We start from the raw sequence: 17,693 nt of genomic DNA on the forward strand, positions 1-17,693 counted from the left end.
TTCAAACCCCGGGCTGGGCAAGTTTGACTCAGCCTTTCATCTCTGGAAGTGGGTCGATAAAATGAGTACCAAGTTCGCTTGGGGACTTCTTCGACAAGCTGACCACTTGTCCAAGCTAAGATGCATAAGCTCTCCGGAGGCCACGGTCTGGAAAGCAGCTATCAGGGCACTGCCAGCCATGGCTCTCTATGGGTTGTTTGTGCAGCCGAGTTTCTAGTTTTAGAGTATACAATAACTCGGGGCTAATGTAATGAATGCAGCATTCAGTGTTTATACTTAATGTTTCTTTTTCACGTAGATTATTGATTTCAAAGAGTCCTATGGCACGTGAAGATTTGTGAACACTCTATCTTACGTTTTCACTGAAAGAAATCATTTTAAAAATCAATTTTTGTTAAGTTCTAAAACCGATAAACTATTAATTTTAATAAGTACTAATATTATAAGGTATTTCCTCTCTCCTTCCAGCATGCTTTCGTGGTGTAACGGTAGCACACTCGGCGCCTATTTGAGAGTTCCAGGTCCGACTCCCGGTGAGGGCATTGCTCACCGGGTTCACCGGGTTCCAACATCAAGAAAGCCTAATGATTCTTCAGTATGCTCTTACGGGAAATGGAGAATGAATGGTTAATTTTAAAGTAATACTTTTTCAAATAATTTTACTTTCTATATTTTGATCATTATTTCTTATAAGACCACGGAAAGTATTAACTGTTTTTATATATCTTTCACTCAATATTAATTAATGAAAAATAAGACAAGTAATATTAATAAATAAAATTATTTTAGTAATTATTTTATTTATCTAATTAAAAGGTAATGTTGCCTAAATGCAAAATATGAACTGATTATTTCTTTTTTTTTTTTTTTTTTTTTTGGAATTACACAAAGCATTCTTTTCTTCTGTAGTTAAAGTAACGTTAACATTGTCATAAAAATCTTGCTTTTTTCAGCAGAAATCGGCATTAAATTTCATGCTGCTTTTGTTTTCCTTTTCGTATTTGGAAAGCGTTATTTCCATTTTTTGGTAACATCCACCTTAACGAAAATACATATTTCCATTTTAACACTCTTTCAGTTTGCTAGTTCACCAGCGCTCCCACTGACGTAAATGGGTACGTTCTCATTTATAAAACATTAATATTATTTTAATATTTTGTATTTTTAGTATCACGAGTAAGGTTTTGAATTTTTGCTTAGATATAACTACATCCACAGTATTATTTTAGGATAATTTATATTTATAATGCAGGAAGCCAGACTTTATTGCGATGACAACCCACGATTCCATATAATTTTTGTCTTCCTCGAAAGTTAGCCTCTCAGAAGAAATGACTATTATAGATTTCCTAGAAATGATATTTACGTTCAGAATTGGGAATATTGGGAGGTGATCGTCGTCAGAAGTTTCACAATATTTATTTTAGGGCCAAATTTTATGGTACCTTTCCTCTTACATAACTATATCAGAGTGTTTCCCCTCTAAGCAGAAATAACACCCGCGATTTTCCGGAATATTGCTTAATGATACTGCTTGTTTTAGAACAGGTAACTCTCAGAATTCGATTGGTGCATAACTGGAGGAATAATATGTTTAATTACGTCTGAAACTGTCTTTTGAAGTACAGATCAAAATTTTCAAAATCTCTGTGAATTAAATGATATATTTTTTACTTTATTAGTGACTTAATGAATATTCTCTGTTTAAAATTTAGTTAGATTACATCGCAGTAAATTTTCTGACAATTTGCACATTAATGATACGTAAAGCCAAATTTATTGAAGGAGCATATTTTTGAGTTAAACAACAAAAAATTATTTAATTGAGCATAATTTCAGCGCTACATAATTCAAATCTATTAATGTCAAAAGCAATCTTCCTTTTATTATTATATTTTTAAAATGCACTGATTAATTTTTCTGTAATGACAAAAAAATTTTAATAGTGTTTACTTCTCGACTTTTATCAAAATTAATCAAATTCCTATTTGTCGTAATTTAATTTATCATGTTTTACTTATATTTATAAGCATTATGCGCTATTACTAGTACAAAGTATAAGGTATTTCTACCGCCTTCCTAGCGTGCCTTCGTGGTGTAGTGGTCACCACACTCGGCGCGTATTCGAGAGGTCCGTGGTTCGAGTTCCGACCAGAACATTGCACATTTCTTCAGTTTCCTGATTAAAAAAAATCTACATGTCTTACAGTGGCGCCCGAAATATAAAAAATGTGGTGGATAACAATTATCCACCACCAAAATTTGGCAACTGGGTCCCCTAATCCTCAGTCGCCCTTTAAAAGGGGAAGCATGTTAGGTATTTCTCCCGCCTTCGTGATGTAGTGGTCAGCACACTCGACGTCTATTCGAGAGGTCTGTGGTTCGAGTCCCGGCGAGGGCATTTCTCATTTTTCATGTCTTCTGCTTCCAAATATTCTAATGTCTCTACAAAAGTATTTGGAACAAGGCTGACATTTTTCTTCAACACCTAATAGTTTAACTCGGATCTAGTTTCACATAACAAACACTTAATTTTTAGCGTAAATTTCTTCGTGATTCCGTCATCATCTCCGATACAATGAAAAGGGATTTAATCGCAAAAATATTTTTTGAAAAGGTCAATTTTCATCTAAGTAGTCTTTAAAATACAAAATTCGTTATACTCCTATTAATGACAATATTTACAGGCAATAAATATCCTGCTATCAAAAATCATATATCGAAAAATCATCATCTCGAAACAAGACGAAACAAATTATGCGTGCGATAAGATTTGAATTTTATGTCAATGAAACTTATCCTTTATGTTTTCAGACTTTTATCATCTGGTTCCACAACTGCTTCCATAATCATTTGTAAATGCAAGGATGTATGTCTTTCATTACCATGAGCTGGATACAGAAGGGCTTGAATTCAGCTGTGTTTTGTATATATAGCAAAGAATGTTTTCTTAAGCATATTAGGAGATAATAAATTGACTCAGCACCATAAACACTTCAATCTATTTTGTATTCCATTATGTTACACAAAACATTTTGGGGTAAAATATTTTCCACGGCACGTCATGCTGCCATTTACATAATGGCATATGGAAAAGAAAATTTGCCTCGGAAAAAGAAAAAGATCTCTAAGAATAACCCTCGGTAACAAAGTGCCATCAATTTCAATAGGATTCAGAATATAATTTTGCAGTAGCTCAATGCATATTTTTTAGATTTTCTTTACATCTTTGCTTTTTATTAGGTGTTGCATTCCCCATTCAATTACTTTATCTGTCTTGAGTTCATTAAAAATAAAGATATCTATCAAAAATATATTTACTAAATCTAAAAGTTATAGGAAAAACATAATAATCATCGGCTATCATAAAAACGTACAATTTTGACCATTTCTAAGTATAAGGAAACCTACTTTCCATGAAAATATCCATTTTATAATCTGATATATTTAATATATCTCCATTTTTATAATAGAATAAATCAGGGGTTCTCAACCGATGGTACGCAAGAGAAAAATAGGTGGTACACAAAGAAGCAAAGTATTTTTAACTATTAAATTCAAAAATTAAAACCCCAACATCCTGATTGAGTCTTTTCTCTAACACTCGTAAATTTATGCGATCTGGGTTTTGTTCAAGAGTGGTGGTGGTTGTAGTACTTTGTAGTGGTGGTACTAAATGTTTTGAATTTTTGTTTAGATGATAGGCGTTAGTCAAAAGATTGAAAACCGCTGGAATAAATCGTAAAAGGTTTATTGGAAGATCGGAAGATCGGATTTTTTTATAAAAATTTCTATTTCATTACAGACATCTGAAAACATTTTAATCTGAATTTCTCTTTCTGAACGAATGCTGCTGTTCCAGGAGGGGATTAATGTATTTTTAGCTTAGTGTCAAAGAAAGAATGTGACAGTTGTGAAAAATCCTCATTCTAATATTAGAATTAAAAATCCGGTATTTTAAACGGAAAGAAGTTCAGAAATTAATATTAGAATTAGAAAAGAATTAAAATTCATGCAAGTATTTTAAATAATTAAGTACTTAGACTGAATTTCAATAGGATGTTTTGATATATATATATATATATATATATATGTAATGATTTAATGCGTAGAATAAAAACACTGGAACTCTTAACAGCTTTCGGTAGCAGTCATCGCTTATGCTTAAGGCATACAGATGAAGATAACGAACTGGATTCCGATAAATCACCGATCTTTATTTTCACACATATCCAATTAGTTTGGCAGTCACTTATTCAATCATAATTAAATAGTCTAAATTGCTATGTGCATTGTTTTGTTTTTAAAAAATGATGTAGGCATAAGCATAACAGCGTGGATGTTGGCGTGGCGGCCATACGAAGTACATGCAGAAAGTACTCTAAGCCATGACTGGTTAATCTTAGTTTGTTGCAAACCATAGAAAGGATCTCGAATTTGGGAGAACAGATGAATTTAGGAGGAGAGCACCAAACCTAGAATCGTTAAATTTGAGGTCGACAATTATTTTTAAAGCAGTTATCGTATTTTCTTATATCTTACATGTATATATAAAAATATACAAGTAAAATGAAATGTTGACTTTAATGTGCAATAGCCCTCTAAAACTAATTTTCATATTGATTATATGCCCTTTCTGTACTATAAATTATAACTGCTTATAATAAATTGCTCTAAACTACGTCATTTCAAAATTAAACTTTGTCATATGATTCTAGAATAATGCTAATTACGCAGTCAGTTACATAACGCTTCAAACAATCCTAACATTCACATTTCAGAAATGAAACTTAAACAAACAATAAAGATAAAGTGAAAACATAAAAGAATCATTTTTAATCTAAATTTCGAAGTGAAATTTCAAATTTTGTTCTCTCATATATTTGGCTTACTGTCTGCTTCTTTTCTTGCTTACTTCAAAAACGTGAAATTTTTTTTTAAAAAAAAGTACGCATATTTTGTCCAAGTTTTTATCAAAGTCTAAATCTGGACCAATCTTTTGTCTTGGATCCAGTTTTACAAAGAATTTTCAGCTGAACCATGGTAAAAGCTCTTGACAACAACGTCGAAGAAGAAACTTCAGCTTTCAGCGTATTCACAAATAATCAGATAAACTATTATTTACAATGTTTTGAAATCTAAGAGATTCACATAAAGTCCGATATCTAAGGTTAGGAATCTAAGAAGCTCTTAAAGTCTGATACATAAGTCTGAGAAATGCTTTATTAAAATTTATCTATGGTATGTATAAAATGATCACAGTCGAATATTTTGTATTTTTAGTATCACGAGTATCTTGATTGTTCATTTTCTTTGAGAAGACTTTCAGATAACAGCTAGCTTCTGGGAGAAAATAATATAAGCATTTTTAAATTGATTTGTTTTGTTTTTATAGCGTCATTCGTAAATTAAATCAAATTAGAAATTTATAGATATATCCAGTTACTTCATTTGCTGAGCTCTTCTAACGTAAAAAAAGAGTGTATAGAAACGACTGTTAGGAGTCTGCCTAACTAATATTATCATTCATATCTGTATCGATTATAGACATTTTACATCCATCGGCCGATATCGAATAGTGACTAAAGGAGAGATCATGAAAACTATCAGCGGAGCCATCAAACGATTGGATTTGCTCCGCAAACAGTGTGCTGTGTTCCAGGTCAATGTCCGGCTGCATGCTACTTCTGTGACATTCCCAGCACTGTCTGAAATCGATCTGTCAACACTGTGCATATAGTCTACAGATAGTTCTATGTAGGTTCTGGACATTCGCAACTTTGAAAAGGCGAGAATATTAGAAAATTATGCTGAACTGACTTTGGATAAGCCTGAACTGATGAAATGTATGTCACAAAAGAATATATTTTAAGTTTATGAATCATTTATTAAACACTCTCAAAATATTAATTGGATTCGAATTAAATGGAAAAAGAAAAAGATATTTAAAAAAGTCTGAAAGGTTTCAGAATTTAAATTACGTCCAAAGGAGCGTTTATTTAACATTTTGTATTTTACAACTATTTATTAAATATCACATTCTTCGCCCTTAAACCATAAAATTCAGTTCAAAAGCAATATCGCAAAATAGTTTTAAAATGAGCATATCCTTTAGAATTTCCGATACAGAGACTTGCGCGTTGGAGATAAAAATGTCTTTTCTGTACGACGCTGTCATTGCAAATTTGGCATATTTGTTATAAGCGATAATAACGCCAAATGTGGTTTACGCACTTCGTTAAAAGTATTTGAAATTATGAACTATGACTTTTTTCCGCTCGTTTACAACGAAAAAAACGAAAGGAAAATAGGTTGCTATAAATTAAGAAGTCCTCCAGGTGAAGAATTCTCGGCGAGAACTGAAAAAAAAATGCGCCAAGATAAAATTTTGAATTTGCCCGTAAATTTTGCACCAAATTTTACAAAATTTAATATTCAGGCATACTTTGAATCGTAAAATCGGAATATAGAAAAAAATTGGCATGTCATTTCAGAAAAACGCCGATTTTGTATCAAAATACCTATCTTAGAACAATGCTGTATATAAATCTAATACATATCCTAAGTCGCGCTTCTGAGACATAAAAAACGCAGTTTGAATTTCATCAATCGGCCCAGTAGAACCCTATCCCATTTTTTTTCCGCAGTGTACATTTACTTTTAACATCAATAACATAACCCATCAATAATTATGATGCCTACTGTTCTCAGTTACACGAAACGTAAAAGAAATCTTTTGATCGCAATGGATAGTTTAGAAGAGTTTCCCAACTCTTTTTTACGTCAGCTCCTATTAAAACAAGGATATGTTTTATCGATCTTGTATTTTTCGCTATAATGTGCAGTATGCAATATAATTATAACACAAACATTAAATAACTTAACAATTACATTAAGTCTATAAGAAAATGTTCTGAAAAAAAAAACGGTTTATTAGATTTATGTTTATTACTTTTGTATTACTATTATATTTAATTTTACGAATATAAACCAGTTTTCAGGAAAAAAATCACAAATTTTAATTGCTCAAATATTCGATTTTAATAATTGTTCCCTGTTATAGCTGCAGTTGATGTAATGATGCATTAATATTTCTCATATAGTTGTTGAACTTAATTCTTAAAGCACATCTTTCAAAAATATTCAGCCTGTTTTTTGTTTTCCGAATACTTGACTAAAGGCTGCTTCTTCCGGGTAAAGAAAATGGCAAAGTGAATAACATTGATACAGCAACAACTTTTTCTTTATTTTGGGGTATTTCTGTTCAATGATTTTTAAATTCCCAAAACTTCGCATATCCGTGTGGTTTGAATAAGACTTGATTTTGCTAATTGTCGGGTAATTTATAAAATTAAATAACTAATTATTGATATTAATAATAAATGTTTTTGTAATCAATAGGATCTTCATTATGTCGATCAATTGCTGGTGCATATTCGACTATCGAGCCCTTGATCATAAATGACTACCTTAAAAATCTCATCGAATCCTAGGAGGTCAAAACCGACCCCGTTGGGAATCCCTGGTTTAGAATTATTTTTGTTTAGTTAAAATCTTGGTATTCTTTATACAGAATTGACTAAATTTCTATCAAGATTTAATAACACTTACAAGGAAAGGAACAAACGAGTGTAATGAATGTGTTTTACGCTTCACAAGAAATTGGAAGGAAGAAGAAATTCTTTTGGCGGGGGGGGGGGAGTATAAATAAATTTTTACCAATAGATGGCGCTTTACCATATCTACACTAACGATTCCAGTCAGACTAGAATTAAAAACAATCTATCAGTCGGAAGAAATCCGTTACACATAAAAAAGAAAAGTAATTATTCGGGCCATTACATCAACAGAAGTTGCTATTCAATAATATCTGCTGCTATTCTGATCGATAATGTCGTACAGCGCCATCTATCGATGAAAACTTTAACTAAATTTTTATCCTGGGGAAGGAAATCTCTTCTTTGCAAGTTCAGTTTGGTTCAAATTGTACTCTCTTACTCGGAGGTCTACCACTAGCTCGTTTTTTGATAAGTGCATGAAATCTTTAAGGGGCTTTGAATTCTACTGTACATTTAGAAATTTGTCTTAGGGAAAAAAAAAAAAAAAAAAAATTTTTATGGTGTGCGTGTGGTTTTGGGGAAAGGGTCTAAAATAAAAACAAAGTTTTTGTAACCAGGAGTAGCTCAATTTCATAATGGACTATCTTAATAAATAATTAATTAACTAAGACTAGATTATTATTTTACGTAGAAAATGCCAAATTTATTTTGCTTTTTACTTTAATAATTGCTGTTATTTTTTAAACAGGGTTTTATTATTTGCCTTCTATTAGAACTAGACTTAGAACCAGTTTTATAAAGCATAGTTAATAATTTTTTAGTTTTAAAATGGCTGTTTCTTAAAGCTATTTCTTCTAAAAGAATACAGCTGAAAATCATCACCAAGAATATGGCGTACCACCACCATTTGCAAAACTTTTGTAATTTTATAGCTTTTCTTATAAAAATTGAAAGCTTGAAATGTAGAAATATAAAAGCATCATATTCTGCTTTAATGCAGCTTGCGTGAAAGGTAATTATGCAATCAGTTGTGTGGTTTTCAGTTACTATGAAAAAGAATTGTGTGTTATAAAATAAAGTGAGTAATATGAAAGAAAAGATGCAATGCTACTGGAAAGAAATTTAATGCAAGTGAAACATTTTAATAAGTGCAATGCTAAATTATTTGTACATTTTGCTGATACACTGGTTTAAAACACAGGTTTGTTAAAACTTACATGCTATTACACACTACAAAAGATAACTTCATTTCAGAAACAGAAACACTAGCACTTTCAGTAAAGCCTTCCAATTCTTTCCTGCATTTAGGTATTCTGATAAAATATTTTGTGAAGTTTAGATTAGCAACGATAGCATCGTTAAACGTAAAACTTTTCATGAACAATACCGAACAGCATTCTTACTGCACATTGAAAACTTTATGAATAAAATTTTGACAGTTCTTAATTCGTAAGTATACGAATTGAGATAAAAGCCATTCTAACTCGAAAGAAAGACATGAAAACATTATCCAATACTTCTAGCACTGTATCTTCCAAAGTTATTTTAAAGATGAGATGAATATAAAGCATTTTGCATCACTTTTATATACCTTTTAAAGGAATAGTTTTTACTGGTCTAGAAGAAATTTTACTCCAAGCTCAATATTTAAAAAAAAATTAAAATAAGTTAAGGCACCAAAACGTTTTTCGACGTTTTCTGTATCAATAGGGTTAGTATATATACTCAGTTATGTGTAAATATAAATAATAAAGGTATTCTGAAAATCCCATGTGAAAATTAGAGTAAAAAAGGAAAATGTCACAGAATGAATCTGTTGATACATATGTACCAGTTCGTAAAATATTGCGAGTAATATTTTAATCCATATAGTGAAAGAGATTACGCTAATACCTGTACCTGTAAAGCATCTTTCTGTTTATTATTAAGTAATTTTGCAACTTTTAAAATATATAATTTAGATAAATATTTGACCAAAATGTGTACAAGGTCTCTTACGTTTACTCCAGCTTACGTTAAATATAAGGTTAAGCATAAGATTAAAGAACCTGTTTCCTTCAAGTTTCTCCTCAAAAAGTTGCATTATTTTGTGCAAGATGCTTAACAAAATATTTTGTATAAAATTTCGAAGGTAAAGTTTTATAATGCACTCTCAAAGTTAGGAAAGTTTGGCTCTCAAAGTTCGGTTTATATTCAAAGTAAAATATTACATTTGTCGTCGTTTCTTTTCTGAATAGTAAATAAAAGGACGTTTGAATTTAACTCACTTTAGATTTTTTATGAACTTATTCTCTGAAAAATAGTTTTTTTGATTTTCCTAGTTTTTAGGGGTAATTCATTAAGTTATGAAAGACTTTTAACCTGTCTCCTTTTATTATCGTCAAGCCTTAAATTTAAGTAAAGAATTATGACAGGAAGTCACACGAATGTTTTTTATGTCTGATAATATGATGTGTCTGATAAAAATCCTTCATAAATTTTAGCATACCTAAATCAAGTATAGTTGTGTCAGCACTGCGCCTTGATTCATTAGAAAGAAATATCTGTGGTGATTCGCACAGGCGAAATTCTGAGCTAGCTGAAGCGATTCACAGATATCCTCTGTGGAAAAGGACGATAGAGCAGGTACTCGATACTCGGAGGTCTACCCTAGTCTTTTCCACAGAAATTTCAAAGTTAGAAAACATGTTTGTTGTTGCTTGTTAACATTCCGTTACTCTTTACACCACAAACAAAAATACAGTCATATTGCATTTTAAAGGGGACATAACATATTCTAGAATACATCCGAGTATTGCATGATCTTGGCTTATTACATGATGTTAAGGTTACCTTTTCACTCTTCCTCTTACTTTTAACTGAAACAGAGAGAAGATAAATTTCCAATAAGAAAAGATTAGATTAAATTTCCGATTTAAGGCTTAATTTGCTGTATGTTACTAATATCACAGCTTCAAAGTTTATCATTTAAGATCAATGAATTAAGCTAAACATAATTTTTAATGAACAAACCTTAATTAAGGAATTAACGTAATTTTTTTGTTTATATTAAATAAATTTAATTTCTTTAATTTTAAATAGTAAGCGAGTAATGTTTTAGTGATATTACTCTGCTGGCCCTGAGAATTACTTTAAGGTATTAATTGCATCATTTTTGAAATTTAAATGAGGAACATTTAAATTTCTAATTTTCAGAAATGTTGCTGCGGCTGTAACTGATTGCAGCTTACAGAAGAAAGCCTACATTGTTAACTTCATCCAAACATAAGGCTCCATAATGGCACAACTTTGTATGTGTAAGTGGTGTACCCAACTGTTTTAGTGCATGTAGGAGCAAATCCAGACCAAGTTCCCTGTGACAGACAAGTGCGGACACGAGATCCTGATCTCTGGTAGCCACTCTGGCACACGACAACGCAGCGTCCGCCTGGTCGATTATCACATTCTGTAAATTCTGAATTGGGTGGTGGTGTAAGGACAGGACAATTACGGTTTCCATCATCACCATTACCATTATCGCCATTATCTCCGCCCCCACTTCCTGAAATAATAAGGAAAATAAAATTATACCTTTCAATTCTTTATGAAGCTCATATGTTCATATCCATCCAATATAGACACAATAATTATGTAAACATACTTCCAAAACTACTTATATTTAATTTATTAATAATTTATTATGTCTAATTATTATTTTTTTTTACTCTGCTGTAAAATTCAAAATACCAAGAATCTTATTACAAATTTAAGAGACTTGATTATCTGCCATTATAAATTTCTCAATTAATTTTCTCAGTTCGCTTACAGATGCTCAATCTTCCAATTTATCATTTGATGAAGCCATGATTAATTAATCTAAGCTTGTCATTCATTGATGGAATGACATTTGGTTAAAATTAATTAAATATTTGAAGAGGTACACTAATTTTCCCGTTTACGGTATTGCAGAAGATTTAGATATTTTAATTAAAATAAATAAATATATAAAAGGGAGCGACGTGGAAAATAATCCATTTAAATCTTTTAAAACTATCATAAACTTCCATTCTTCCGTTTTTCAAACTGAAACTTTTTTAAAACTTAAAATTTCATTATTAAATAACAACTAGCATCTGTTATTGCAATAACAATTACCTTTTATAGTAAATATATTATAGTTTAATAAATAATTACTTAAAGTACATTTTGTAAAACCATTATAAGGCATTTCTGTCGCCCTCTTGTCATGTCTTCGTGGTGTGGTGGTCTGCACGCTGGGCGTGTATTCCAGAGGTCCTCTGGAATACGCGCAGGTCAAGAGTTTAGAAATTAATATAACAAACTAAAAATATGTATCATATTTTGTCATTTTTTGTCACCAATATTTACTAGAATTATAAAAATCTCACGTGGACACTGCATGACTTCCCTGTACGGCCTATTAAGTTTTATACATTTTTCCTGCATTTCATTTAAATTTACTTCCTCGAATTTCATTAGAGATATAATTCTCATTCGATTAATTCATTCCTCACTTCGTGGCAAGCCATAAAGTACCAAATACAGTTAAAAACATTAAAAAAAAATTACAATTAAAACTAGAGTTTCTACGCAAAAACAAGCGATTCTGTCAGCGGGAAGAAGGCAGATTTTTTCGGTGCACAAAACTGAAAGTTTACTTTTTGTCCCACTCGGCAAAAACATACTGAGGTTGGTGCACAAACTGAATTAATTCACTATTCTACTAACAGTTTCAAATATAAAAGGGCGGCTACGTTAGACTTAGCTCTACTTAAACATCTTTTAAATTGTTCGTAATATTACAACTAATGCTTGAAGATTAAGTAAAGACATAAAAATCCTTAACCAGAGCAAAAAAAAAGGTAATTAAATCACTTTTAAAGCAAAAAACTACAAATACCGACATATAAGAATAAAAAAAAAATGAGCTCGCCGATCAGTATAACAAAGTGGATATGTGTATTTAATTATGTTTGTTGCGGCATGTAAGGAAAGTTCACAACTACATGTTATAGTAATCTCATATACAAAGTTTCAACTTTCTGAGGCTACTTGTTTTTGATAGATACATACGTGTGAAATACGTATTTGTATACGTAAGTACAAATGTACGTACAGATATACGTATTTGTATACGTATGTACAGATGTCGCAAAAAATCTCTTCTGAATTCCTTTTATATCTATTTCATACACTGTTTAGGAAAAAGGAGTCTTTTATTCTATCCGTACGTATAGATGCCATGTTAAAACATCGTTAAAATGGATTCGAGAGCAGTCAAAGTGAATATTTTCGTGGAAATATGATATCCGAAATTTTCCGCGATTCTAATACTTCCTTTACTTTTTACAAGGAAGTAATTAGTCTATAACTGATTTTTTTAATAATTCATTTTATTGGTGAATCCCTAATATCTTAGCAAATAAGCATCTGATATTTCCCATTCAAACTTAAGATTTTGTTATGATGACGTGTAGTAATTTTGCTACAGTACGGAATCAGATTTCCGTCACTATCAGTTTCTGGTTAACCTCTAAGTAAATAAAACTTGGTTAATTTCGAAATCTAATCACCAGTATATTATGCAAAGTTATCATAATCTTGCTTTTTGTTTTTTCCAAAATCAAGTAAAGTTAGGCTCCAAGATTCTTAAAAGAAGGCCTAGAAGGAATCTGAATTCAAGTGCCTTGCTTTGCATGCGACTTAGATGGACTGATTCGATTTGGTATATCTAGTTGTGGCAAAGCTCTTAAGGGCTATCTGTTTCGTGGTGGACTTTCTCAGGAAATATGGCTCGTACATACGTTACACATGGGGAAAATCACGAAAACGCCCATGCAGCTAGCCCGTTCCCCGGATTTCGAACATGGAGGTAAGAAAGGAAGGAGTGGCCAAACCGGCATTAGAAGTGAAGCACTGCTCCGAAGCTTTGGTCATCAGATGGGGTGTTTTTTGTTTACATTCAAATCTCGCTTGACAGCGGTCTGATAATATTTCGACACACGACAGTTCCATACAAATCGAAAAATGGGACACGTCCGCATAAAAGAAACATTCCTAGTGGGATGAATAATAATAATAAATAGCAATTTGCATAGTTTAATGACATTTACGCAAAATCACATCTTGGATATTTTTCGATAACTAACAACAGCAATTTTGATTATGAATTTGTTTTATAAAATTCTAAGCTGTTGAACCACAAAAATATAGATTTTAGCCAAAAAATTATGCTTAAAGAATGAAAAATACCTCACCTTTAAAATTGTATACATCTTTCGATACCCTTGATAGAGTATTCGCTACTTTTATTTTATGTTCGAAACGCCAAAATGTTTTAAATAAAATAATTTTTTTCACATCCACATATTATTGTGAAATGTACTTTTTAAAAGGAATGTGAATTACTTTTCTCGAAAAATATAGTGAATGCACAGAAATTAAAGATTTCCACATGCCGGAAATGAAACATATGAAATATGTATGGGTATTTATGCACGTGCTTGCAAAAAGCCTTTAACAAAATACGTAAATATTTATTAAATTATTTATAAAGGATTTATTCATTCATAAACAACTGTGAAAGTTACTGTGAAGAAATCTAATTATTAAATGTATCTAAATTTATAATGATTATAAATATTATCTAAATATATAATAAACCTTAAAATTGAATTGTAAACATAAATTGATATCCTGTTGACAAATACATTATAAAACTATTTAAGCAAGAATTGTTCGTACTGGAAAGCAATCTGTTAAAAGGTATTGTAAAGCAATTTCTATGAGATGCGTACTTAAGAAAGAAATAAAGAGGAGTTTTGGAATATGTATTGTTGAAATTAAGAGCAAGAAAAATCTAATAAGTATAATTAAAAGAATTATTCCCTTACATTTTATAATAACTTAGTTACAAGTTTTAAATAATATTTAAAAAATAATCCTTATTTTATTCCCTTTCAGAAATATTCAGAGAAAGTTAAGTACTATTTAAAGTATTTCGCTATTAAAATAAAAGATGCTCGAATTTGAAATGGACTGAATGGAGCATTAATTATAAATTTACTTATATTTTTCGATTTAAAAGATGCCTCAGAAGCTAAAAAATCATGTCATGTGTGAGAAAGTATTTTAGGAAGAAGCTCTGTAAATAGAAAAGAATAATGCATAATTTTAGTAATAATACAATAAACTTTGATCTTAATTTTTACAATCCTTAACCGAATAAAATTGAATTACCTTAAAATTTCTTTCTAGTATAATTAACGAAAACTTGTGAAAATATTTCATTCAAATTAAACCATTCTGGGCAAATTGTTCTGTGAAAAGTATAGCGTTTAATTCCGTTCTGAATGAAATGTTGTTTAAAAATGTATTCTTTTCATATACTTAGGACTTTGAAGTATTATAGAAAAAGAAAACATATACATTTATATGAATATTTACGACGTAATTACAAAATATTTACATGCGATCGTGTGAAAACCCCTTGAACTTAATGGTAAATTGCCCAATGTTTTGGTCACCAACGAAGGGATCGCCAGTGCTTCAAAGCAGGGTATGGGGGAAACCGGTTTAGGACCACTCCATCTAACTTCCTACCTCCATGGATTCGAACCCCGGACCGAATTACCAGTTTTCAGACTTAAATGGGCAGTAGTTCTTTCCTCTATAGAGGACTTTTACAGAACTTTCTCATAGTCAGATAACCTTGGTTTGGATTTTTACAATCAAGTAGTTTAATTCCGGGCATACTACGTATTTAGTGCTGAACGTTCAAGAACACAAGAACAATGTTTCATAGTCCTGGCGCAACCTTGAAGAATTAGTAGGAGAGTTTGTGAGTTTCATGGCGCATAACCTTTAAGGTTACAATGCGCCAAACGTAAGATGAAACTTTGAATCTATACAAGAACTAGTAGGTAAATATCAGCTTTACTTTATCAAGAACTATTAGTTGAATGCCAGGCTTAGGTATGCAAATTGATCAGCTAAAATTCGTTCACATAAATGGGAGCTAACGAATCTTTAATGTAAACTAAAATGCTTCTATATCTGCAGACTTTTGCTAACAACCTAATAATAATAAATTACAGCACAAATACTTTAAATTCAGGAAAGAAATGACACTTTTGAAACTTCCCATCTGAAGCTCAACTATTTTAATCAAAATGAACATCAATTACAAAAGAACGAGATCTTTAAACCCAAACGATTACAACTATTAATTCAAATTACAGCGAGATGATCATACAGCACTAAAGTTTATTCAATAAATTCCAATAGCAGCTGCAGTTCAACAGCATGATTTTGCAATGTTCTTCATTTGTAATATTCGGATCAAATTATAAATTAGTCAAATTTGTGTTATTTTTAACAGAAAAAGAGTGTGAGGAGATGAATGGGAAGAGGTGAATTGATTGTTAAAGTTGAAAAGGGAAGAAAACTTTATTGAAGATTTTTGAGAAATGTTTTATCGTAGATTTCACTTACGCTGTACTACAGGGCTTCTAGCACGTGACAGGAACGCCAAGTTGTAAATGTAAAAGCTTTCAACCACCTTAAAATCTCGATTTGAAATTTATCCAAACCTTATCACAAAATTTTAAACAATTCTGCTCATGTTCAAACCTTTTTTTGTGAACTGTATTTTGTAGTATTTTGTAGTAGTTGATAGATTTTTCTTATAAAAAAGGCAAAGAAAATTAGGTACTTTTCCGTTTCGCTGGTGCATATCTCGCCAAGCAGACTTTGTTGGCGACAGCATACACTATACACATAAAAAATGTTAACAAATGTCAGATCTAAAAATTTTTTATTTTGATATGGTTTGATTTTAATATGGTTTAAAATTTTGTAAAAAGCCAATAAATTTGTAAAAAGACATTAATTTAAGAATTTACTATGCTTTCATGGTTCTCGCCGGTTCTTATCACGTGACCCCAAGTGATCTCATCTCACGTAAACTACGCTGCAAAAATCTAATTCTCTCAATAATTATCTACATTAATTTCAAGTTAAATCTTAATTTGGAATAATAGTCTAAATGCAAGAATTATTTCAATTCCTACGAATAGCTTACTCAAAAATTATGTAAAACTGCAGTGCTTTACTTCGCTAGTGCATTCTCATTAGAATGGATGAATTTAACCCTTGATTTTGCCTATATTTTCACCTTCCGGTGAGCGGTGTGATTGCATCCTAATTGACTTAATTACCGCGAATGGTCTTAGGGCATAAAATTTAACTATCTTGTAAAAATTCTATATAATTGTATGCCGATATTGAAAGAAAAAATCAATCTGATAAGAAATGGCTGCGACTTGTTTTGAAAATGAAGCGTAAAAGGTTACCAGCGAAGATATTCCGTTTGGCGTCAGTTGTACCATTATTGGCGACTTTATCGTTTGCGCCGGCAGAACGGAAAAGTACCGAAAATTATAACTGAAATTCAAAAGAAAAAAGTTTACTTTTTTACATGGGTAAAAGAGAAATTTTTTCGCGCCACAAGGCAGTTAGGGGATAAAAAAAGTTGTAAGTAAATTTATAGGTATACTAAAATAGTTATGTAATTATGACTAATTTCAGTAAGCAAGACAGTTTGAAACAATGTCTGTCTTAAGACTTAATCATGTCTGTTTTAGCCTGTCTTAAGGCTTAAGATAGGCTAAAGCGATATCCTAGCATACCATTAATAAACCGTCACATGCTAATGACATAGAATAAGCTATACTAATGATTCTAGACTTTGTGATGATATATTTTTCGATACTTATTTTCTTTATATAAATAGAAGGAATTTTAGAAAATAAAGTGTAGAATATCTTACAGTGATTTTAATTATTACGAAACATATAAATTTATATTTTAAAATTTTAGCTCCTACGAAGCATTCGAGGTAACCAGTATCCATATTAAAAGAAAAGAGTTATTTGAGTGAGAAACTAAAAAAAATTGCAATTTTGATTCAGGTTATATTCATTTTTAAGATATTGAAAAAATAATGATGTCAGTCGACAGGCAATTTTAAAGCTGTAAATGGTAGTGAAAAATTATAAGCCGTTTTTCGCCTATAATTTACAGCTACATAATTAAATTCGGTTTTTGACTTTAATTTTCGGTTTGATAACATCT

At 31.0% G+C, this 17,693-nt stretch overlaps 1 protein-coding gene and 1 non-coding gene across 5 annotated transcripts in view; one reads left to right on the forward strand and one right to left on the reverse strand.

Moving 5' to 3' along the window:
- The window catches only part of LOC118199998 (P-selectin-like), a 73,443-nt gene that overhangs the window by 13,100 nt on the left and 42,650 nt on the right, over positions 1-17,693 (reverse strand). For 2 of the 4 annotated variants that reach the window (XM_035371902.2, XM_085817681.1), the window contains one exon: positions 8,665-11,100. The exons of 1 other annotated variant lie outside the window; for it this stretch is intronic. In XM_035371902.2, the coding sequence (XP_035227793.1) occupies positions 10,814-11,100 (287 nt within the window). In that variant the 3' untranslated portion in view covers positions 8,665-10,813. Of the gene's footprint in view, positions 1-8,664; positions 11,101-17,693 lie in introns of those variants that run through there. One more of the 4 variants, XM_035371903.2, reaches the window with a different exon arrangement.
- TRNAR-UCU (transfer RNA arginine (anticodon UCU)) lies at positions 2,329-2,401 on the forward strand. The gene has a single exon. It is a non-coding gene; the product is annotated as a tRNA-Arg (tRNA).

This window comes from Stegodyphus dumicola, chromosome 5 (assembly GCF_044657685.1).
Source record: "Stegodyphus dumicola isolate Sdum_Otavi_A_Nest chromosome 5, ASM4465768v1".
Classification (NCBI taxonomy): Eukaryota; Metazoa; Arthropoda; class Arachnida; order Araneae; family Eresidae; genus Stegodyphus; species Stegodyphus dumicola.